Raw genomic sequence first — 24596 nt, 5'->3', positions numbered from 1 at the left:
GTGATTGTCTTCTCTAAATGTAGGAGCAAAAGTAGTCCACCAGCCTTATTACTTAGATCCATCTCATCTTGATAGACACTTTCCAAAGCCAGTAACAATGGTTGCAGTAATTTTAAGACAAAAGTCAAAGATCACTCATGAGAAACCCAGCAGGTTTTTCCAGGTTGGACTAATTTTAACTTCAATCCCAGAGCATTTTCTATTTTTTTCAAGCTGTTCAGTCTTTTTGGACTCTAGTTGAAAAAGAGTATAACAAAGACATTAAATGTATGGATTTTTAAATGTCTTTTGAAGATTCTACTTCTCGTACTAGTGCTAGTTGGAGTAGATGGCCTCTGCAGTGTGTACAGATTTGAGTAGGGTTACATTTTTCTCTGAGCAAAGTTTGTACTCCATGTCTTCCAGAGAAACATGCAGCTCCATCAAATGCACAAGCAGTCATCCGTCTGAGGTCCAATTTACAAGCATTTAACTCTTCTAAGATGTGGGTTGTCACCGCTGCAGCCTATGTGTCTTCTACAACCTGAACATCTAGAAATGCATCTACTGGCCTACCAATGACATCAAGATAACATACACAATGACTTAATATTTAAAGCCCATTTGTATCGGTCCATTTATCAGCCATGCATGCAAATTTTTTGCAGGTGTCTTAAGTTTTTTACTTTTTCAACTACTGAGTTGTTCACTGTTGCATTGCATGCTTCTAACCAGTCAGTTGAGTTTCTTGCAGAAAGCTAGTGAGCATTTTCCAGTCTTGATCAGAACCAGTGTCTAATTTCAGGGTTAACAAGTGACAATGCACTAACATTGGCCTCCAGTTTGTAGTGTGAGGTATCTCCTGCTTAAATAGAAAGTATGATTCGACAGCAATGTTTGTTATAAGGCTTTTTGCATGTCAATGCACTCCAGAGGCTTGGCGTTTTGCAGCCTTTTCATCTAGTTTTTCAGCATTGGCTTTGCTGATCTGTCTGGAAAACAAAGCTCCTCCAGTTTTATCAATTATAGCAGTGGGAAGCTTTCTTTTTCTGTAAGCTTTTTTGCAAGGGATGCACCAGTACCCATCTTTTGTAACTTCAACAAATGGAAAAAGTTTGACTGACAAACATCAGGAATTGACTTTAGGTAGTGGAAACACTGTTTCTTCAGTAGGTAGCTGTATTTGTGCTTTGGGCTGTTCAGATGTAGCTAAGCCACTTGAATCTTCAGATGACATGTTGGTATATTATTGGTTCTTGGTATTCTTCATCTTGGTTGGTTTTTGAGGCCTTTGAGTGGAAAAACTGTTGAATTATTTTTTGTCTTTTCATTTTCACCTGCAACATATAAAACAGATATGAATAAATTAAATGTTTTTATTAGGATAATGCAAATTTTAAAATACAGATAACGCATATTATGCCAAAACATGTAGGTTGTAGATTTCTAAAACAAAAAATGTCAAAATTTTTAAAATGTATTTAAATTGGCTTTTGAAAAATTAAAACTATAATAAAAATATTTAGTACAGAAACTCCCCGATATAACAACTTCTTGAGATAGTGACAATGCCAGATAACGACCTTGGCAAATAATACATTTAAAAAATCTTGGCTTACTAGGAAACATATTTATATACATTTCCCAGTCATAAATCTAGCATGCTGGAGCAAAGTCACTAAAACATATTAATTTAGTTACCCAAAAATAAGGAATTACATTAATTCCTTCTATACATGCATCAACTTCCACAAAATTTCAATAAAAAAAAATTGAACTTACAGTGGCTGCCTAGTTGCTGTAAGCAAGTTTCATACCTTTTTGTTCACAAGGCGATTTGGCGTTTACTCTCAGCCCCACATTTTAAATGTAATAAAAGACCAATAAACATCAGCATCTGAATTTACAGTGATTTATTTTTGTTCATAAATCATAATTTGAAATTTAAGGTCAGCCAACATTGCCAAATCAAATGCACTTACATCATAATAAACACAGCTGCATGAGGAAGCTAGCTTTTGTTCATACTTTTCAACCTATTATGCTTTTTCAGAGCTAAGTATTTTATCATACAGATGTTTTTAAAGTGCGCATTAATGTTTCAATTTCAATTCAAATTTCCAACCAACAACTAAATGGACTTTTTTCAACTAGAAAATGTCTAAAACAACTAAAATCTATTTGGAAAATGACTGAATTGACAAGAAGCATGTAACCAGTTGGGGGCTGGGGTGTGATGGGGGAGTTCAAGGGGGCCATACACTCTATAGAGAAATCCCCCTGAGCTGTACCGCGAGACTCACTCTTGCGGAGCGGGGAGAAGAGAGAAACACGAGGACTATTGTTTCTATTCGGGTATACCCGCCAGATGGAACAGGGATGGAGCCCCGTAAATACTGTGCCACTAGGCAGCTAGAACTTGTACTTGGCCACTCGTTTGTAAGGACCAGCGGAAGTTGCTGGTGGCCATCCCTCCCCGCATCTAGGGCAATGCAGGTACTAGGGGGGCTGATGTGAGTCGACGCGACAAGGAAGGGTTAGTTGCCATGCCACTGCCCCGCCCTAAGAAATAGCGGAGGTGACGTCAGGCGAAAAAGCGAACAACCCCCTCCCAATTGTTTTCCACAACAAAGATGGCGGAGTTTGCATTTCCAGTTCCGGTGCCTTGCAAAAAAAAATGGTGGATGACGCCTTTCGAGCGCCGCCGCACTGCCGCAGCTCCCCGCGCCGCCAGTCAAGCGGCGGGAAACCAGCCAAACGCCCGCACTTCAGCTCTACTCTGGGTCTCTGCGTCTCAGAGCCCAGTCCGGCGCTGGGGCGGGGCTTCCTCTCAGCGCCGCGCCAATCGAATGGGGATAGAAAGACGCGTCACCGACGCGTCGGTGACGTAGGTAAACGGCGCTTCTTCATCTGGGCTGTGTAGGTAGGGCCCGGGGCGCGAGTCGGGTGAGGGGGCCCGCTATGGAGACTGAACGCGGCGTCGGTGGCAGCGGCAGGCCGCGCCGCGCCGCGGTTCGGTTCGGTTCGGGAGAGCGTCTGAGGCGGGTGCGTGGCGAGCGAACGGCGTGGGGCTGAGCCTTCCCCCGTCGCGCGCGCCCCAGAGCGGGTTTCCAGCCAGGCACGCTTGGCTCCTGGGGGAGTGCGGATTTCTTCACCGCGAGACGCGGGACAGGATTTTCTGTGGAGGGGAAGCTACCGGAAAAAGACGTGAAGGCTCTTTGTGATAGCGGGAGGGGAGGGTTTAGTATTTGATGAAAGACCCCGTCCGGTTCTGCGTGGAAAACCGCCCTGAAGCTCTTTGTACTGCGAAACAGTAATCCGCAAAACGGAAAGAAACGAGCCCCAGGAGAGTTTTGTAAATGGCCTTTGCAATATCACAATACGTGTGTGGGTGCGCGGTATACTGCAGCCTTTATACGGCTCCGTTTCTTTTGAGTCTTTTTAATGAGGCATTACATTTTTGCGAAATGGCATACATGGCATTATCCTCTCTCCCAGAGCTCACTTGGTAAGAACATTAAAGACTAATAAATTCAATTTCTGCAGGCATAAGCTTTTGTGGGCTGTAACCCACTTCGAAGTGGGTTACAGCCCAGGAAAGCTTATGACTGCAGAAATTAAATTTGTTAGTCTTTAAAGTACTACAGGACTCTTGTTGTTTTTGCTGTATACAGACTAACACGGCTACCCCTCTAGAACACTTGGTAAGAGTTGCAGAGGGACACAGAGAAGATGTCACTGGGTTGACAGCTTTTTTATGTTGCCACATGAGATGAACTTTTAGTATGAAATCATGTGGTGCTGTGATACCTCAGTACTTACTGTAGACCAATAAAGGAGTAATATTCATTGAGGGTTCGTACACACAGGAAATCCTGTTGTCAGTTCAAAGAAGACTAGCTGGATTTTTCTGTCTGTAGATATATTACATCAGACAGACAGAAAAGGTTGAGAGTGGAACCAGGGAGAGCTAGACTCTCAGCTGAAGTACATACTGTGCTTGAATGTTTGCCTTAGAAATAACCCAAGGTTTTGTCCTTTTAAGATTTAAGCAGCTAAAGAATGAATATAAAAATCTGTTTGCTAAAACCATTAAAATTCCTTTCTTAACAGTTTCCATATGAATGGACATCACCTGAGTCTTCCTACAACATTTTAAATAACTTGTATTGATCTGTAGTTGCAATCATGAGTGGCTCCAAACCTGATATTCTGTGGGCTCCACACCATGTTGATAGATTTGTTGTATGTGACTCAGAACTGAGCCTCTATCACATTGAGTCTGCTGTGAGTTCGGAACTCAAAGCAGGATCCTTGCGATTATCAGAAGAAACTACAGCTACGTTATTGTCAATAAATTCAGACACGCCGTACATGAAATGTGTGGCTTGGTATCCTAAATATGATCCTGAATGTCTTCTAGCTGTTGGACAAGCCAATGGTCGAGTTGTCCTTACCAGTCTAGGACAGGATCACAACTCAAAGTCCAAAGAGTTGATAGGAAAAGAATTTGTTCCAAAACATGCACGGCAATGTAATACCTTAGCATGGAATCCATTGGACAGTAATTGGCTTGCTGCTGGCCTAGATAAACATCGGGCTGACTTCTCAGTATTGATCTGGGATATCAGTAGCAAATACACCCCAGAGAGTGCAGTTGCTACAGAGAAGGTGAGACTTTCAACTGGAGATACTGAAGCTGGGCTGGTAGTGACGAAGCCGCTTTACGAATTAGGACAGAATGATGCTTGTCTTTCTCTTTGCTGGCTTCCACGGGACCAGAAACTTCTTTTAGCTGGAATGCACCGAAACCTGGCTATCTTTGACCTTAGGAATACAAGCCAAAAAATGTTTGTAAATACCAAGGCTGTTCAGGGAGTGACTGTAGACCCATACTACCATGATCGTGTGGCTTCCTTCTATGAAGGTCAGGTTGCCATATGGGATCTCAGAAAGTTTGAAAAGCCTGTTTTGACCCTGACAGAGCAACCAAAGCCCCTAACAAAAGTAGCTTGGTGTCCAACAAGAACTGGACTGCTAGCTACTTTAACTAGGGATAGTAATATCATTAGATTGTATGATATGCAGCATACTCCCACACCTATTGGAGACGAAACTGAACCTACAATAATTGAACGAAGTGTGCAGCCATGTGAAAATTACATTGCTTCCTTTGCATGGCATCCCACAAGCCAAAATCGAATGGTAGTTGTGACTCCCAACAGAACTATGTCTGATTTCACAGTTTTTGAAAGAATTTCTCTGGCATGGAGTCCAGTTACATCTCTTATGTGGGCTTGTGGTCGACACTTGTACGAATGCACAGAGGAAGGAAAGGCTAGTTCCTTGGAAAAAGACATAGCCACCAAAATGCGTCTCAGGGCTTTATCCAGGTATGGCCTTGATACTGAGCAGGTCTGGAGAAATCATCTTCTAGCTGGAAATGAAGATCCTCAGCTGAAGTCACTTTGGTACACTCTGCATTATATCCTTTAAAACCAATGTAAAATAAGGAGAATTGTGAAGGAACCTTGTATACAGGTCAGTCATGATGTAAGCAGTTTTTATTTCATACTGAATCTGTAAAGAGCTTATAATGTAAATAGTGCAAGATATTGCAAATACTTTCTGAATATTAAACATAGACATTGAAATTCTACTTTTCCGAATCCCAGGGGAAAATGCATTGAAGGAAAATAATATTGTCATAGTATTTTTCTGTCCAGACGTCTGTTTGTGTCCTTCACCTCACTGGGACATTTCAAAACACACAGAGGAAATCCAGTACCCATTTGCATGATCAGGGTAGTGCTTATTTTTAATTTAAATTAAATATCTTTTTTTGTAACTGCATTTTAGGAAATATTTCATTGCTACAAGTGAAATATCTATTCTTCAGGCTGTGTTGTAAGGACTAGCTAATGTTTGTAAAGCACTTTGAAGATGAAAAGTATGTAAGTGCTAAATATTTGTTTCCATACATGACTTCCATAGGACTCTAAAAATCTACCTGAATAGTTCCAAACCTTTTAGACAGTCATACTTTTCCTGATTTAGGGTCCAGGCAGTGTCACATTGCCTCTAGGTTTCTAAGAGTTAAATACTTCAGAATGTAAAGTACCCTGCCTAATGGAAACTGGGGTCCATTCTATGCTATATCCCTGGTTACCACTTGGGTGAAAAGCAGACACACATCTGTGGACAAACTGTAAAAAGCAGTCACCTTTTGGTTCCCTGCACGCACTAAAGGCTTGTCTACATGGGAAAATTTACCAGCATAGTTATACCATTATAATTATACCTGTAAATTTCCCCAGGTAGATAAGCCCTAAGATTTACAGGCTACGTGCTTGTCTACACACACAGTTATTCAGGAACAACTCTTCCAGAATATGTTTTGTTCCTGTTTAGCTAAATGAACTGTCAAAATGAGTTCAGATAAACAGGAACAAGACTCTCTTGAAATAGAAGTGTCTACACATGGACTTATTTAGAAATAATTTCATGTATAGAAAAGCCCTAAATCTTGAGGTCTCTGACACTTTTGGATGCTGGGTAGGCACTTGAGTGGTGAATACATTAATTAAGTTTCTTGTTGAAGAGACTTAAATTTTCTCCCTTCACCCCTTCCTTTAGACTGTTGCCTATGTGGAACTGTACTTGCCCTTCATTTTAATGGGGGGCTGCTATTCAGAACTCTAGTGTGGTGAGCTGGTGCTATTCAGCCTATAAACAAATTAGCAGGTAAAGACATTTTCTTTGATGTTTTCTTGTATCATGTTACTATATTAAAATTTCACTTCACAGTTCATTTCACTTACACTGTTCCATTAGTGTGGTGATCTACAAGTGACCATACTATTGTGGAGAGGCTGGTACATAAGAGTACTTGAATAGAAGCACATTTGAAAGAATAGGGGTCTTTCACCTGTAATTGAACATTAAGATGTTTTTCATGTTTCCTATACCGTTTAATACTTATGAAGCAGTATACTGAAGATATGGATCAGAAACTTTCAGGAAACAAAGGGTCCTTAGTCTATGCAGGCATTAAATCAATTGTGAAGTCATCCGTGGGTAAGAACATTATTACTTTAATAATAATTACACTGTAGCGTGTTTACAAACACTTTTTTGAGACGGCTATGTTTTTTGTCACATGTACAAAATTGTTAACGTGTTGGAACACACTTTAGATTATATGAAAAATGAATATCTACAGAAAGATAATGCATAAACAGAGGTAAACATTAGTTTCTGGTTGGCTCTTGGATAAATAATGTGAAACTAAACATAATTTTTCTTGCAATAGTGCCCAGAATTTCTGGTTTGCTTTTAAAGTCAGCTAATGTAGGTCAAGATGGGTTTCAATTCATTAGAAAAGTCATGAAGATTTATTGCTTATCCTGATGTTATGTAAAAGTTTGAAAATGTCAAATGGTTATAGAAAAAGAATAAATATTTTCTTTTCTATGTAAGCATGCCACAACAGCCAAATAGACTTTGTGCTGGTTGCTTCCCTGTATATGTCACAATATATAATTAATGGTGATATAAACAAATACTGAATAAGTCTTCCAATTTTGTGTGTGTGTAAGAGAGGGATTGTGTATATATAAAATTACCCTTTTCTCTACATGCCATGCACTTGCTCAACTGAATAAGTGCAAAATCTTTATCTCAGTCTTGCTTCAAGGAGCTTACAGAAGGTGTGCCTAAACCCCTTGAAACAAGAATCATGTGTTTGCTCTGGGAGGCACCTGGTATGTGTTTGACTGCTGAGAGAAATAATGAACACTAGAATACTAAATAAATAATACTAGTAATAATAGAAATGTGCTATTCTGTCACCTCTTTTCCTTTTAAGCTTAATTTTTGCTTTTTCAAATCTGAAAGTCTTGTTTCAAAGTTCATAGGAACAATGAAGAGTTTCCAGAATCTTGTGTTGATAAGAAGACTTAATTGGCAATAAGTATCAAATGTACATGCTAAGAAGCCATGTATTTACAACAAATTCTATTCTATGCAGTTCTTTCTTGTCATAGTTTAGTCATGTCCTTGAGTATTTTATATTTTAAATGCTAAAACAAAAGTTTAGTAAATTTTTTTTGTAAAACAAACTGTTTTCATTGAAGCTTAGAATTAAAATGTTGCAAATTGTCTGTGTCAGATAATTTAAATTGTGTTCCTTTTTAGCAACAACGGAGAATCTCAGGCATAGCAGGAGTGGGTTCGATAGGCAGGCAGATATTACTCAGTATCTGAGTGAAGAGAGGTCATTGGCCTTGCAGCTCTGTGGGTGGATAAAGAAGGGAACAGATTTAGATGTGGAACCTTTTCTAAATTCTTTGGAACAAGAAGGAGACTGGGAGAGAGCTGCTGCTGTAGCACTTTTCAACTTGGATATACGGCGAGCAATACAGATCCTAAATAAAGGAGCTTCTTCTGGAAAAGGTATATTTTGTATTGACTAATTCTGGGGGGAGAAGAGGGGATGAGGGTATCTTGCCACTGTATTACTAGATCAGTTTTCCCTGCAATAGAAATGCCATCTGGGCATTAATGGCAGCAAGTGAAGACACCCCCTTAATTCAGTTAGGGTTGGATTGGGCCCCATGTTAGTACTTAATAAATTCTAATCTGTCACTCTCTTCTTTAATGCATCATTGGTCTCCATCCCTTGCTCTTTCTAGAGACTAACTCATTCCCTGTACAGAATATTACCCATTAGAACCACAGAAATAATCATATCTAGTCAAATACACAAGATCAGTCTTGTTATTTTGTGGAGCTGTGTTTCAGTTTGATATTATGTAAATAGGTTGCTTTTCATTAGTTTTCAATTTTTATTGTAGTTTTCTCTCTCCTTGAATCATTAATCTGAAGTAGCTCAAATATGCTGACATTCAGAGTATGTTGTAAAGTTCTTATTGGACAGCGCTTCTAAATTTTGATCCCTATGCTGAATTGTTTTTGTTTTTTATAATCAGGTGATCTGAACCTCAACGTAGTAGCTATGGCCTTATCAGGATATACAGATGAGAAGAACTCCCTTTGGAGAGAAATGTGCAGCACTCTAAGATTACAGCTAAACAACCCCTACTTGTGTGCTATGTTTGCTTTTCTGACAAGTGAATCTGGTTCGTATGATGGAGTTCTGGTAAGCAAACATTTGCTACACTAAACTTTCTTTAAATGAACTCTTTGGATATGTCTTCACTGACAGTGGCAAATGCGCCACCGTCAGATCCATTTCTCGGGATCAATTGAGTGGAAGTGAAGACCCGCTCAGTCGATCCAGAAATCGACTTAATAAATCCACCTGCAGAAAGAGTACCACTGTGTCGACGGAAATGCATTTCCTGTTGGCGCAGCATTATGGAGATGGCGCGCAGAACAGACTTTAGGAAGTCAACGGAAGATATGCAAGCTGTTCTATGTAACTTGCGTATCTCCGTCGACTACCACTGAACTTGCCGGTAAGTGTAGACCAGGCCTTTGAATTTAATTTAAATTAGAATTCATTATTGTTTACTTCCTCCTGATGCTTATTGTTTTCTCATTAATATTTCCTTTATAAAATTCTGATATTAATGAATATCAAAATGTTTATAAATTAAAATTCTAGCTAAAAATGTTAGTTCTTTTAAAAGTTTCACTAACTATGACGAGAGTGGACTTATTTTTTTCTTTAATTATAATTTTTTTGTAAAACTATACAAAACTACATGAATAACCGTCTAAAATACAGTTGGGTGGTCTTTTCTCTTTCAAACAATAAATGACAACGTTAACAAAACACTTAAGCAGATGGGAAAACAAATGAGTGAGAAGATGATAAAAAGGGCGTGTCAGGGGAGGGAAGGGAAAGCAAATAGAGAAGGTAGAGGAGTAAGTTCATCAAATTTCCCCCCCATGTTTTCTCTGAGTGAATTGGAGTGCTCACTTAAGTGTTCTTTGTTAAAATTTGCTAGAGAACAGATGTTTAAAAATATTTAAAAGAAATCATAAGCAAGATAGTCTCACATCTTCTCTGTATAACTAAAATCTTAAAACAGCTGGCATAGTAGTATAGGGTAATGCTATGCAGCAACCCCAAGATCAATTCCCAGTTGCCATTTCTGGTTTCCCCAGACCAGAAGGTACTTGAACCATTCAAAGGCAACATAGTTAGTCCCTCAGTGGGGGGCAAGAAAGTGCCTTGCATCACTCAGTAGAAACTGTTCTGGCCAGCGTAAGGATCAGTGTTAATTGGCATCAATGGGATGGTTGTCCAGACATTGTGAAGCAAAGCAGTCATGACATGAGGCTTCAAGTTTGCGGGGCATAAAGTGAGGCTGAGATAAATGTTCTGAAAGAGATGTATGGTACTTATTCTTTTATTATCCCTTCCACCAAATGTGCACTCTCTCCAGGATATGGGGGAAACAAGAGCAAATGGAAATCTAAAAAGGAGGGTCAGCAGCACATAAGTAACAATTATTAACCCACCAAAGCACTAAAAACCAATCACAGGGGTCTAATAAGAGATTGGCAAAAAGTAACTAAAACAGGGCCAACAAGATAAGGAGAAGGATGATAAATATATGGTAATTTTTATTAAAAAAAAAAAAAAAAAAAAAGGTAAACTTGTAAAGTAAAAAATCTTGAGGTTTTTTCCCCATACCCTAAAAAAGACAGGTTGGGATTTCCCGTGAAAGATACATGGTTAAATACTCCTCACTGTCCTGAAAATCTCAATCACAAGAACTTATTGACGTAAGAGTGACAGTACGATTTTTAAAAGAAGGAAGTGTCTGAGTGTAGATACCCATTTAGAATGAGGCTCAAAGAGAATGATTTGTTTGCAGCCAGGGCCTAGTAACAGGAGAAAAAAGCAGAAAGCAAATACGCTTGCCTTGACAGAGGTTAAATTGCCAAATGTATTAAAGAGAGAGCAGTATTCTGTATTTCTTTGTTACAATTTTACCTTATAATGTGTGACTGTAGAAAGCGATGTTGCCAGTATGTGGTAACTTCACAATTGTTTCTCTGAACCTATCTAGGAGATAAACTGGGTTTAAGTGTTTGGTTTTCCACAGAATGCTCATAGGTTAATATATAACTGTTAAGAGTTCTAACTTTGGGCTTTTGGTCTGCATGGGTGAAAGATTAGAGAAGCTGTAAGATAATCGAATATTTGTGTTCATAAGCCAGCAGCTAGAAAGAGAGATCTATCTTTTCTATTTAGACTGTAAGTTCTTTGGGGCAGGGAGTCTCTCTTACCCTGTTTGTACAGGGCCCAGTACAATGGGCACTGGTTTAATTGAGGCCTCTAGTGCTACTGTAATACCAGTGATAAATAACATGGAAGTATTAAGGTTATTTTAATCTTTCTTGAAAAAAAAATCATATTAAAGACAAAGTACTTAATAGCACTGTCTACTTTTGCTTTTCATTTCATCATCCCCTTCCATCTTTCTCCTTTCACTTGCCCATGTTTTCCAGCCATATGGACTCCTCCTTTTTTTTTTTCATTCTGAATGTCTCCCTGTTGCTTGGACGTATTTTCCCCTATCCGTGCTGGAAGCACTATGGACCAGCACCGTAACTTGCCAGCTTTCCATAGACTGAAGTGCGATTTATTGAGTCAGGCTCTCTTGCCATTGTGGGAGATTGCTTTGGTAGTGACATTGTTGGTTTTGTGACTAAGCCTAAGAATAAAAAAGTCACCTGGCACTTGAAAGAGTTAATATCACAATGTGAGGACACTTCTAATTCATGTGCATAATGAAATTTATGGTATTAGTTGTACAGTAAGCCCTAGTATTCTAGTTTAGAAGCAATGTGTGACTTGGAAACTTGAGCCTGATATTAGCATATATATATCTATCTTTTCCCCACAGTCTGAGAATAATGTAGCTGTACGAGACAGAGTGGCATTTGCATGTAAATTCCTAAGTGATGCTCAGGTGAGTGTGTATTTGAATATTCGCATAAACTGATATGCCATCCTGTATTTTTAGTCTGAACCTTTTATAGAAAATTCTGAAAGTGTGAATAATGGAAACAATGATACAATGCGTAACTTTCCTGAAAATAAAGAGGAATACATTAACTGTTGTATAATCTGATCTTCAGATTATACACCTTCAGTCTGATTTCCAGTTGTGATTAGGGTCAATATTAATACTTTCACTATCTTTAGAGCACGCTACTAGGTTAATAGTTGTATGGCATTAACAGTATATGTATCCTATTAGAAATATTTGGAGATGAGCAAATGTTGCAGAGCATAATTCTGAAATACTATGAAATCTGTAGATATTCATTATAATCTCTACTGCAAAATATTAGTATATTTTTACTAGAAATCTTACAAATATAGGCTCTGATTCCACAACTGATTTTTGCATAGGTGGTCGTCCATTTACTTTAGGGAGGCTTCATGCTGACAGAGTTCTGCTTGAATGGTGTCAGTTGCTGAATCAGAGCCACAGTGTGTAGAGGAGGTTTTCGCAATTTGTCTTGATTGTCCTGTCTTCTTTGTTTGGCTCACATACACATGATCAGGTTAGGAAAACAAAAATTTAAACATCCTTTAATTAGTGATTTTATCTAGGCATGTGAATTCGTTCCATCTGTTTTCAATGGAAATGCTGGTTAAACACTTTTACATGCCTGTAACAAACTAACCTGTTTAAACTACACAGAATCTTTCTTTGCAGCTTAAATGCTTCTTAAACTGTTGTTTAATTGTGAAGAAAATTGTGAAAGAGAATGTGTTAAATTGCTAAAGACTTGATTTCAGAGCATGTTTTATACTGGTAGAACAGCAAATAACTTATTCTGGAATATAAGTAAGAGAAATCAAATAGGTTGTTTGACAGTAGGAAAGGGTATTATTAAATTAAGACAATTGGCTCATTTTTTGTTTTTCCCACCATTTGAGGAAACTGTTGGCCAGGATTTTAACTTTGATGCAATGAAGTGGATGTTTCTGTGTTTTACACTTACTTTTCTGTATAAATTCTAGCAGACACCTCTTTGGTTGAAATAATCTTTTAGGGAAAAATTATTCAAAATGTTGAAGTGCTTTGCATGTGCTAAACTGATCACATTAAAAGGGCATGAGCAGAAAACAAAAGTGGAAATCCTTTATTTTTGTAGCTGAATAGATTCATTGAAAAGCTGACAAATGAATTGAAAGATGCTGGGAACTTGGAGGGAATTCTGCTGACAGGACTGACAAAAGATGGAGTGGACTTAATAGAAAGTTATGTTGATAGAACCGGGGATGTCCAGACAGCAAGTTATTGTATGCTACAGGTTAGTATTTTCTCTCACGTAATTTCAGGTTATTCCATTATTCTTCAGGACTATAGTAATAGGCAATAAGATTTATGTAGTTTACTTTCAGTGTTTCATTTGGCACCTTAGAAACAGAGGTCCTAGCAGCTCTTTCTGGAGAAAGAGATGGAATATTCCTTTCCCCTTCCACTAGTTGGGCTGGGCACACTTGGCCATAACCTGATGTTGATTGAGTTCCCAAGCAGGATCCAGGAATGGTTCTCTGGTAAATGTCCTAGTACCTTTCTTTCTTCCCAGAAACTGGTGGCAGAGGAACTTGGATTCTTACCTTATCATTGTGTCTGGATTATGCTGGCAAAATTACTGTCACCACCACTATTGTCTTTCATACCTACCTTTGGATAGTAAGTTTAGTCTTCTTGATGTCTGGTATACTTTTAAAGCCCTATACATGTGGGTTGGTAAGGGATATCACAGCACAAGAGTTTTCAACCTGGCAAGAGGACTTAAGCTTGGGGTAAGGATCAGATATACTTCTCAAGCTCTATACCAATGGATATGACTGAATGTACTGTATTCTGCCACATCCTTACAACCCTTCTGCTGTGCTGTGTTTCACATTTTGATTGTCCACCCTGAGCCTGCCCTGTACACATGCTGGCTCCCTCTCTCCTCAGTTCTGCCTTTCCCTATATTCCATTGTACAACCCACATAATGAAGATACTATTTAAAAAACCCCACCTAACATTGTGTACCATGTTGCTATAGCAACTGTGAAAAAGCTGTGCTTTCACACCTTGTTTTACATACTTCTCCTCTGGCTTGATGTTATACTTCAGTGTCCTGTCTATCTTCTTTCCTTAAATTGTAAACTCTTCTGAGTGGGGATCATATTTGTGTAAAGTGCTATGCACCTGCAAAGCACTGTGTAGAAAGGTAAAAAAACAAAACTTTGTGGTTATTCATAAACTGTGAATTAAAATATTCTAGTGAACACTTGGACAATATACATATGATGTCCCAAACAAGGCTTGGTACAGTTATAAAATACATGGGTTGCTGAACAGTACTACAAGTATAGTATTGCATTATATATAGCTCATGTTTGCTGAAAGTTTTTATTTAATAATCAATCTTGAATCTTTCCTTTAGTCATACTACATTGTATTGCTTCAGATATCTTTTACTACACCATTTGAAACCTTCTGAAGAAATAAGTTACTTGTATAGTATATGTTGGTGATAAATTTCATCCTTTAGGGTTCTCCATCAGATGTACTTAAGGATGAGAGAGTTCAATATTGGATTGAGAACTACAGGAATTTGTTGGATGCTTGGAGGTTCTGGCATAAACGAGCAGAATTTGACATCCATAGGAGTAAGCTGGATCCCAGTTCAAAACCTTTAGCCCAGGTAAGTATAAATTACATTTTTGTGTGCATTTAATAAGGTAAAAAGATAGTCCTTCAGCACCTCATCCATGGGGTTTCCTTTCAAAAATTCATTAGTCTCTACTCAGAACTAGCACAGCCTTATTGGGCCTCAGTAGGTCCAGTCCTTCCAACTCTTTCTAAAGGATTGGAGTCCTTGGACCCAGGGATCCTGTCCATTTGCTGGGAAAGAAGGCCCTGAGGCAGTTTAAAACCAGGCTGTTGATCCAAAATTCCTTTCTTTCTGCTGGTCCCTGGAGAATCCAGTGTAAACTAGCACATGTGCCTCTTCCAGGGCGTGGCTTCACAGGGCTGACAATGGAGGAAATGCATTAACATCCTCCCTTCGAGAGACTGTACCTCAAATGCCACAATAAATGCATATGCAATTGCTCTTAATTTATTCAATAAGCTTTATATTAATTCCATAAGATTAGTTCAGGATATTGACAGAGAAATGAGGCACGTACTCCTAAGGTAAAATCATCAGGTAGTCATTGATAGCCAGAATTTGGTCTCCACCTGCAAAAAGGAACTGCTGGTTTAAGGCTATGCTGAAAATGTTGCCGTAAGACCCTGTTAAATATACCTGGGGCAGGCAAGAGGTGGTGGTAGAGGAAATAAGACAAAAAAGCTGCTATCTTGATAGTTAGATGATGGAAAATAGCTTTGAAAATATCCAGTTTTCCCTTACAAAACAGTGGAAATAAGTTTCCCAGTCTTTTTTAAAGTAAGCTCATTTTTGTTCATTGTTTCTAGCTGGTGTTAGTTACCATTTTTTAAGTGGAATAGGAACATGCCTTCAACAGCTTTGATTTCCAGCACTTTTTAAGGGGAAAGTAGGTTCTTTCAGACCCTGCTAAAAAGAATCATTAAAACTTCAGCAGTCCATTGAGATCCACACTTATCCCATTCACCATAAGAAAATACTGAAACAGTGACAAATATTAAAAAGTATCCTGAATTTCTTTTTGGTATGTAAGCTATAAAATACTCAAGATGGCTAACCACATAGGAATCAACTGTTTTCCTTAAAATAGTGTTCTGTAAAGTCCTATAGCCTTGTATCTCTTAAGATTCTCAAACTTTGTATCTGTTTACCTTCCAGTTTTGCTTAGAACCTCAGATGGGCACTCTTCTTATGTATATTTTACAAACAAAAATCAATTGCTTATTATTGACTTATTAAAATTTTGTATTCTGTAGCTGGTTGCCAACTGTCCATTCGGGATGAGATTTTAGCTTTTTATCTTAAACAAATCAGCAAAGCAAAAACTTCTCAGTTCACAATCATAACAACTGGAATTTATTTATTAGTTGTACTTTATTGCAAGTATTTCATTCTTATTATTAATTTTGGCTCTTGCTTTGTGTTTTTGTAGGTATTTGTGAGTTGCAATTTCTGTGGGAAATCAATTTCTTACAGCTGTTCAGCCATACCTCATCAGGGCCGAGGTTTTAGTCAATATGGAGTAAGTGGCTCACCAACCAAGTCAAAGGTTACAAGCTGTCCTGGTTGTCGCAAACCCCTCCCTCGCTGTGCACTTTGCCTAATAAATATGGGGACCCCAGTTTCCAGCTGCCCTGGTATGGCGCAATTTTAAGAAACTCTTTTTTAAGATTAAAATTCAGTACTATTTGAAGGTGCCTGATTAACAGCCTATATTTAATGACATTCCATTGCATTTGTATTTCTTTCTAGTCTTAACAAATATTTTTAAATAATAAGAAGTTGAGTGAAAGATTCATTGGTTCAAATCCCACCCAATTCAGTGATGAGATCACTGATTACAATTGTTTGATGTCTGACAGTATGTGAAATTAGTTGTTCGTGTCCTTTTGCCAGTGAGATTGCCAGTAAGGTACCAATTCCCTGAATGAACATGGAGGTTACCTCTCACTGCTAGAGAATTAGGCTTTCCAAGTAGGAGATGAAGTATATTCTTGCATTGCAGCACAGTGTTCTATTCTTGCTGCAACTGCCCATCATAATGTATGTATCCTGTGGCTCAAGACTTCAGTCTTCTTGAGTCTAGTAACACCTGGGAGAAGTGTGATTCTAGTAGTCAGAATTCAGGACAAGGAAGAACTAAGAATTCCTGATTCCTAATCCTGGCTCAAATACAGTTTTCCTTTATGATCTTGGCCTCTTGACCTCTCTGCTTCAGTAAAACGAGGATAAAACTTACTTATTTCACAGAGTTGTTAGGATTAGTTTGATGTTTGTAGTGATCACAAGATGGAAATGTACTGTAGATTTGCCAAGAGTTTCATGCTATAAACAAGAAGTAGGTAAAATAATACAACTTCAGTAAATTATATTATTGTATCTTACATTATTGTTGACAAATCCGTAAGTGTAGGGTGAAAAACAGACAAGTGTAGCAACTAAAGCTGCTAAATGTATCCAAGAGAGTGTGCATTTATATTTATGTACTTCCTACTTGAAGTGTGGAGACTTATTACTTGTACCTTAGAAAGTTAGCCAACTGTTGCAACATGAGACACAAGGATTAATCAGTACCTAGAAACTTGGGGGGGTGAGGGGGGAGAGGGAAAAAAAGCACTTGATATTTCTAAAATGAAATTATAGAAAAGCTTATTCTCTTCTCCTTTCCCTATGACAGGGCTGTATCCTTGAGCATGCCCCCCTTTTGGCCCTGCAGGTACACAGCCCTCAGCTCCCTCTTGGTGCTTGTAATCACTGACTCAGATCTGGTACTGAGAACAGAATACACCATCCCACCTGTGCTTGTGGGGGCCCATTAACTCTTTTTAGAGAGTACAAAAACCTTCTTGTTAGTTCTCAAGTGCAACCCTACTTCTGGCTCTGGGGTTAATGTTGTGAAGTGTGTCTTCTCTCAAGTTGAGGAGTCCACAGCCGCCCATCCTAGAGCAAGGTTATAGTTCAAATGGCTCTCTCTTTTTTCAAGAGTCCATAGCTCTTCTGCTGTTGCTAGGTTATATTTCAAAACTGGTTCACTCTCCTTGGATCAAGAGTTTCCCTCCTCTCCTCCTGGAGCTGGGTTAGCATTCAGGCCAACCTCTCCTCAGCTGGACCCTTTTTACTCAGTCCTTTCACTTGTCACCTTAGGTTAACAGGCAAGCAGTTCTCCTGCTGGAGTCTCTGGGAGCTCCTCTCTCCAGAAGCACCTTTCTCCAGCTGAGCTCTGGTAGCCTCCTGTTAGGTCCAGGTGCTCATTAGTTAGCCACCAAACACACCCCTTAGGCAGTTAATTGCTTACAGATGGGCTTGTTCTCCTTAAAGACACCTGTCATGGGTCCTGGATCCTATGTTTTAATGTTGCAAAAATTTTACTGCTAACTAGAAAAGTAGTAATATTTCCTCAGCTGTGGTGTCATGAAGTGTATTTCATGGCTGTAACACCCTAATCAGGCTTGCTGGTTAAATGCTATACAAGTTGTGGTGAGATTTTCTCTCACTAACCATGCTTATAGTTCAATATTGTGATACTACAGCCTTGGACTATAGTATTGTGTTGCTGTACATACACACATCTTTCCCATTTGTTTTATCAGTCCATCTTACGACTTCTTTATTACAGTTGTTTCCGTTTAGAGCTTATTGATATGTTGCTTATTTACCATGAAGTTCTGGAGTAACAGTCTTACAAAGTAGAACAGAAATCCTCACAATGAAATAGTGAAATAGTTAACATTAGAAAACGTAGCAGTGTTGAAAAAGAAAACTGTGTGAAATGAAGCTTTTAATAGGCAAATTGAAATTATTGTGACTATAAGAACTAAAACAGTAGCTTAGTAATATAATTCTGTTGCTTGTTTTATCTTTCCGGGTATATTAATATTTTCACCTGTTTGTTAATTTTGCTAATTCACATCTTTGTTATGGGTGGAAGTGATCCGTAAAATCTCAAAATATGAGAGTATTTGCAATACATTTCTATCTTCTGGCTTCTTGGTAGGTTTCATAAAATCTCAGTAGTATTGGGAGTACCAAAAAGTCATATGTCAAATACATATATGGTAACACTGTGGAAACAACTGTAATATTTCAAAATATTCATGCTCAAATTAGAAATACCATATGGAAGAAAAATGTTGAAGCTTTCAAGATAGAATCATTGATTAAATAACTAATTTTCATTTATTATGAGGTGATGCTAACTTTTTTTCTTAACTTGTTTGAGTTTATTTCTGCTTCCAAATCAAGTTCCTAATTTCAGTTTTAAGTTATCTAATACGCTAATAAAACACAGATATTGACTGCAAGTTTCTTATCTATCCATAGGAGTGTCAAAGTCTGATGAAAAGGTGGATCTTAGCAAGGACAAGAAATTAGCCCAGTTCAACAACTGGTTTACTTGGTGCCACAACTGCCGGCATGGTGGTCATGCTGGACACATGCTTAGCTGGTTCAGGTAAACTGACAAAATTAAGCATGTAGCTTTCACATAAATTATGTTTAATATGCCCATATGGGACTTGCTTCCTTGGCTGTAGTGTTTATTATATATTGTCTAATAATGTATTAATTTAAGGCATATGCACAGGTGATTCAAGCTTAAGGTTGAGATTTCAACTTTAACTTTGCATCTCCTGATTTGAATCCTTGATTTCCAAGTCCTAATATTGCATTAATGTTAACTTTCACATGGAATGTATTATGTCACCAGACGCAAATTTCTTCTAACACCCTGCAATGGAGAGTTTGAGCAATTGCTTGGGATTCAAGACAGCAATGTCTGATTACAAGACACCTATCCAGTAATGCCAAGTCACCCCCTTTGTTGTTGTGCTGAAAGCCATGCCCTATCTAGAAACAGCAATAAGGATGAACAAACTTTCTCTCTTCTGTGGTTGTCTTTGCATAGTGGAACTGCTTGAGAGTTCTAGTTGGAAAGATGTGGGGGAGATCCATCCTGACATAGGGATCAAAGAAATTGAGAATTCCTGTAGGGAAAAGAATTGCTGTTAGAGTTGTTTCAATTGAGAGGGAATCTGGCAGCCTAAGGAAGCAGTCTGACAAAATGGAGAACTTGCTGGTTGGATGGAAGGCTGGTATTTATCATGATATTGGGGTCAGCTATTGCTCAGGATCTAGGAGAGTGTGTTAATTTCACAAATGATTCTTTTGTAAATAGTTTACTTTGACAGTCCTACGGGTTTTTTCTTGTTTTGCCTTTAAATTTTGATGTAATGTGTTAAAAACAGTCCTTTCTATTTTCTCATGTTATGTTGTGATGACAGGTGTCCAATGTCAGGTTCATTGGAGTTATATGCTGACACAGTATAGTGGCGTGGTTAGGATTAGTTTCTGGGTTGCCTCATAATTTATTGCAAGATGTGGCGTGTTGTCCATTAACTATTCTGTGTCATGCACAGTAAATAGATTTGTATCCGGTTACATCCTACAGTGTATTAAATTAGAGTCTCCTCTCTCCAAATGTCATCCTACACTTCTTGCAGCTAGTGCTTGCTTCTGGGGATGTTTGAGCCCACTGTGTCACACTATCTGAAACGCCCTGTCTTCAATTTAAATTTTGAATGTCACCATTTTACATAGGAAAACTTAAAAAATGATGCAGGCAGGACAGGGGAGAGAATGTCATTTACATTTTTATCTACTTCCAGTTGACAGTGTGAAACTTACTTTCTGTCTTCTATGTCTTTTCTGCATATATGTTCACATAGTTAGAAAGCTATTGATTTCTCTTTGATATAACATGTTGCTGCACAGATTTACATTTTGGAGAACATAAGACTGAGATTACAAAATTGTTCCATTACAACTTTATAATCCCGTTTTCTTTCTCATCCCAGGGATCATACTGAGTGTCCAGTTTCTGCTTGTTCATGTAAATGTATGCAGCTGGATACAACAAGGAATCTCATCCCAGCAGAGACTGTTCAGCCATAAAATAGAGCTTCAGAATGTGGGGCTGATGTTGTTCACAGCCTAAATACATACTTCTGAACAAGTAACTCATGACTTGCCCATAGTGGGGAAAATAAATCATTGTGTTTGATCAGCAGTTTGATGTGTGAATAGTTTTGGTGTGCTTCACAGAGCCAGGTGTGACTGAAATGAGCCTTTAAGTATGCCATGTGGACTTCAGTCAGTGGGCTGAAGCAGATCATTTCAGAAGTACTTCCGCAGGCTTTGCTGAAATTCAAAGCACCCTTCAAGAAGATTTTCAGACTTATACCTAACAGTCCCTGAACCCGCCATCCAAAATGAGCCAGTGTTATATACTGTGTTTAGTATGAATTCTGGGCTTTCAAAATAGATAATTGAAGACTTGTTGAGAAAATCCTGAGTCATGCTGTAGCTTTTTTCATTTATCACTGCTCATTATATACAAACGATACTTTTCTTTGAAATTATTTCAAGAGTTCAGCTATTAAAACTTCTTTTTTTCCCCTACAGATTTTTCTTGAAAGAAAGGTTGCATCCATGTAACTTTGTTTTTCAGTATTCACATTTTGGTAATACTAAGACAATCTCAATGCAAGTACATACATACCTTGCTGTTTGAATGTAAAATCTTTAATTCAATTTTTTCCTAACATTAAATAGTTTGAAGAATTATTCCATAAAAAATGGAATGTCAGCTTGAAAACAGAATACAAATAAATCCTGATTTTTATGAAGAACTGTGTGTGCATTCAAAATATCATCAATACAGGAGTTTTGTAAAAATTATCAGATTCTATTCAAATTATGATTATTGGATATCATACAAATTTCAGATAACATGGAGATTTGAATATTCAGCATTCAGAAAATCATTATTTTACCTGTACTTGTAAAATGTGTTGAAATGTGAAATTCACTAATTCAAATTATGCTACATGTTACCAGTGAACATTGACACCCCCATCCCTCATAAAATTGCACAATTTAAAGTTTCTGGCCTACGCTAGCTTCATAACCTGTTGCCAGTCAGGAATAAAATTCATTAGAGCACTGAATGTCATCTGGCCACACTATACTTGGTTTTAGTGAGTTATTTGTCCTTGACTTTTATAAGCAACAAAATTTACACACCTAGAATAAACTGTTTTAAGGTATGTGACAATAACATCAGTTTGTTTTTGTGTGGTTTTTTACAAGTAAATAAAATATACAAAATTGATACTTAACACTCATATTATCATTCAAAAACCCAAATGTTAGAAGATGGAACGCTAGCAATAAAATGGTATCTTATTGTCAGTACTGTGAAAAATTGGTCTTTAAAAATTAGAACATACTATAAGGTACAGCTGTTACCAGCATTCTACCCTACTGGCAACCAAGTAGAAGCCAATACCCCTGTAAATTATGTATATGATGCATCAACAGAGACTGTTTTAATTTTTCTGATTAAACATATTGTTTTAATATTTTTGTTACACTTACCCTACCCTAAAATTGTTACCTAAATGTTAGTATTATTTTTAAACTAAATAATAAGAGGTATTTAATATTTGATTTGTACAAAGGTTTACTTGGAGGGGGAAAAGTTAATATCTTCCTTATTAGCAGGAAATATTTATTTCTACCTACCCAATTATATTTTGCATGCTTTGTTTTGATGTTGTCAGAGGTTTCTGCCAATATGAAATATACTCCATTAATAAATGTAAATTTGGACCTAATGCGTAAGGTATTGTCCTAATTATGTAGTGCGGGCCATGTAATATTTAGGTTTCAGTTTCACAGGAATCACGATTTCACAATGTCCAGAATTTTTTTTATTTTGAATCCATCATAGTAGTAACAATTCATTGATTTTTCTGGAATATTCAATATATACAAGAGCATGACAACTTATTGTCTTCTTTCCCTCGTGTAAAAGTGTTCTCATTTGGAATTGTCAAATCCTAGCATTTCCATGAAATTAGAAGCATAGTTTATGGTTCTCTAAATGTCTTTTAAAACATCTTATGAGTTAAGAATGTTTGTATACTCAGATACAGTATAAGCACAAGCTTTGGCTCATGTAGTCTGTGCTCAAGCTTTCAGGCAGATACATTATATTTTTACACACTCATTTCAGTGCAGCTTGAGAAGTGTAATGTCTTGTCAAGCACTTTAATTTTGTTAATCATGATCACTGTTTCTCCTGTGCTGGTTTTAAAATAATGAAGTTGTGCTTTCTGTCTGTCAATTTTGCTCCTTTAACCTGAATTCCTTCTTTGTGGTCTTTATCCTCGTTCTGTAGCATTCTGTTGACACCACAGCCCATGAAGGGGTACCCTAAAGAGTAAATGTACATGCAATTTCTGTTAATGAAATGTGTTTTCAATATGACTTTGGTTTATTTAGTTTTATATACCAGATTCATATCCATTTGATACCAAATGTATTTATATACAATAGAAATTCTTATAATTAACTAGGGATGAGATCACAGTTTGCATGGAGTCTGACAACAATGGTACTCAAATAAGGAAGGAGGGAATAATTTTTGCCTCAGTCCTCAGAAACAGCCACCGAATACAGAGAGGAGGATCAGGGGAGGAGAGTTGTGAATACAGGCTGCAATGGCAAATCCAGGTGGCCATTTCTATCCCTGGCATACTTAGAGTAGCCTTAGTGCTGGCTATAGCCCCAAGTGCCAGCCAGAGATAGTCAAAGCACGATGTGCTCTGGCTAGGCCTCTGCGCTTCCACACACACACACACACGATTAATTAGGTAAAAGTATAAATATGACAAAGTTGCTCTTCTACCAGATGCTTTGGTGGTGGTACAGCTTCAGTGGTTACCCTTCTGAAGTGGGAAGCAGCTGTGTCTGTCTGTTACTTATCTGTATATCTGATATGATTTTGGAAAAATAAAAAGAGCACTTTATAAAAGTTTGATATTGCCTCCCCCCCGCCCCACTCTTGTTTCTGCCGTTTTCTGATTTTCTCTCCAGGCTCCTTACATACATACATACATACATAATCACACACACCTCTTAATAATGCTTACACATGGTCACTAACAATCTAAACTGGTGATATAAAATGACTTTTAAAAATAGCAATGGCAAGGTTTTGAATTTTCAAACAGGTTTGTTCCTAAATTCTGCACACCTAAATTGTCAGTTACACATTTTACCCATGAACTGGTGTCTCATCCATTTATAACAGAATTGACTAACAAAGTTTGCTCTCTCGCCTCTAAATGTCGAAGCTATGGATAGTAAATGTGTTTTGGCTGACAGTTTGACATTATTACTAGTGTTTCATCCTTTGAAGATAAATACAAAATTCAATATGGCTTTTTAGAGTGCCTTAAATCGTCCCTTCACAGAAATAAGACGTGTCCTGATCCTGCAAACACTTGCACATGCTTAACTTTTGTCTCATGAATGGTCTCATTGATTTCACATTTAGTAAGCAGTTAGCAGAATCTATAAGGTCTAAATGATGGATTTGAGACATAACTGAGGCTATAATATACATATGTTCAGTGAAGGACGTTACAAAAATGAGTATTTGATAATGGACTCTAGGCAGACATCAAACTATTAATAGTAAACAATAAACCCTTACCCCACAAAAATGCCATTCCTTTCTATTGATCTTGGGTTCTTCGTGCTAATTACACGTTCTAAGTGAAAAGTAAAGACCAGATCCTGCCTTTTGCTTTGTTGGGTGAGCTAGAGGTGGGAGGATAAAAACCCAAATAGCAGAAGGCTGTTTCTCTCCCATCTTCAGGAACCTCCTCCCAGCACAGCAGCTGTGACTGACACTTCACCGCAATATCCTGAATGAACATTACTGAATTAAATTAATACAGGTGGGGCCTAATGTATTAAAAATTCAGTTGTAGATGTGTTATTGTGGAACTGAAGGTATTTCCATGGGAAGGGTAAATAGAAGAACAGCAGGCGGTGATTAGGCAAATTCACTGTTTGTAACATCTCCAGAGCAACCACT

General features: G+C 37.8%; 1 protein-coding gene across 2 annotated transcripts; it reads left to right on the top strand.

Annotated features, from left to right (window-relative positions):
* The first annotated feature begins 2787 nt into the window (after positions 1 to 2787).
* On the top strand, positions 2788 to 23566 carry MIOS (meiosis regulator for oocyte development). 2 transcript variants are annotated; one of them, XR_010922361.1, is made up of 11 exons: positions 2788 to 2870; positions 4093 to 5464; positions 6958 to 7056; positions 8176 to 8433; positions 8970 to 9139; positions 11865 to 11930; positions 13129 to 13287; positions 14531 to 14683; positions 16083 to 16172; positions 18971 to 19100; positions 20503 to 20714. XR_010922361.1 is itself a non-coding variant. In XM_067562143.1 (11 exons), the coding sequence occupies exons 2-11, from the start codon at positions 4168 to 4170 to the stop codon at positions 20597 to 20599; spliced, it is 2634 nt and encodes an 877-aa protein (XP_067418244.1). In that variant the 5' UTR covers positions 2788 to 2870; positions 4093 to 4167; the 3' UTR covers positions 20600 to 23566. The 2 variants fall into 2 exon arrangements, 1 of the variants encoding a protein (XP_067418244.1); XM_067562143.1 differs by having other exon boundaries at positions 16083 to 16287; positions 20503 to 23566.
* The last annotated feature ends 1030 nt before the right edge of the window (positions 23567 to 24596 follow it).

Source organism: Emydura macquarii, unplaced genomic scaffold, assembly GCF_026122565.2.
Source record: "Emydura macquarii macquarii isolate MOO-44397 ecotype Brisbane River unplaced genomic scaffold, CSIRO-AGI_Emac_v2 contig_2422, whole genome shotgun sequence".
Lineage (NCBI taxonomy): Eukaryota > Metazoa > Chordata > Testudines > Chelidae > Emydura > Emydura macquarii.
This window is presented reverse-complemented; position numbering and strand designations above follow the sequence as displayed.

What these genes read in the sequence shown, in the direction of transcription:
- MIOS (XM_067562143.1), top strand. Translation starts at nt 4,168, where the DNA reads ATGAGTGGCTCCAAACCTGATATTCTGTGGGCTCCACACCATGTTGAT. An exon ending in AATTGTGAAGTCATCCGTGG is followed by an intron (nt 7,057 to 8,175) that starts GTAAGAACATTA and finishes GTTCCTTTTTAG; the next exon opens with CAACAACGGAGAATCTCAGG. An exon ending in CCCAGTTTCCAGCTGCCCTG is followed by an intron (nt 16,288 to 18,970) that starts GTATGGCGCAAT and finishes ATCTATCCATAG; the next exon opens with GAGTGTCAAAGTCTGATGAA.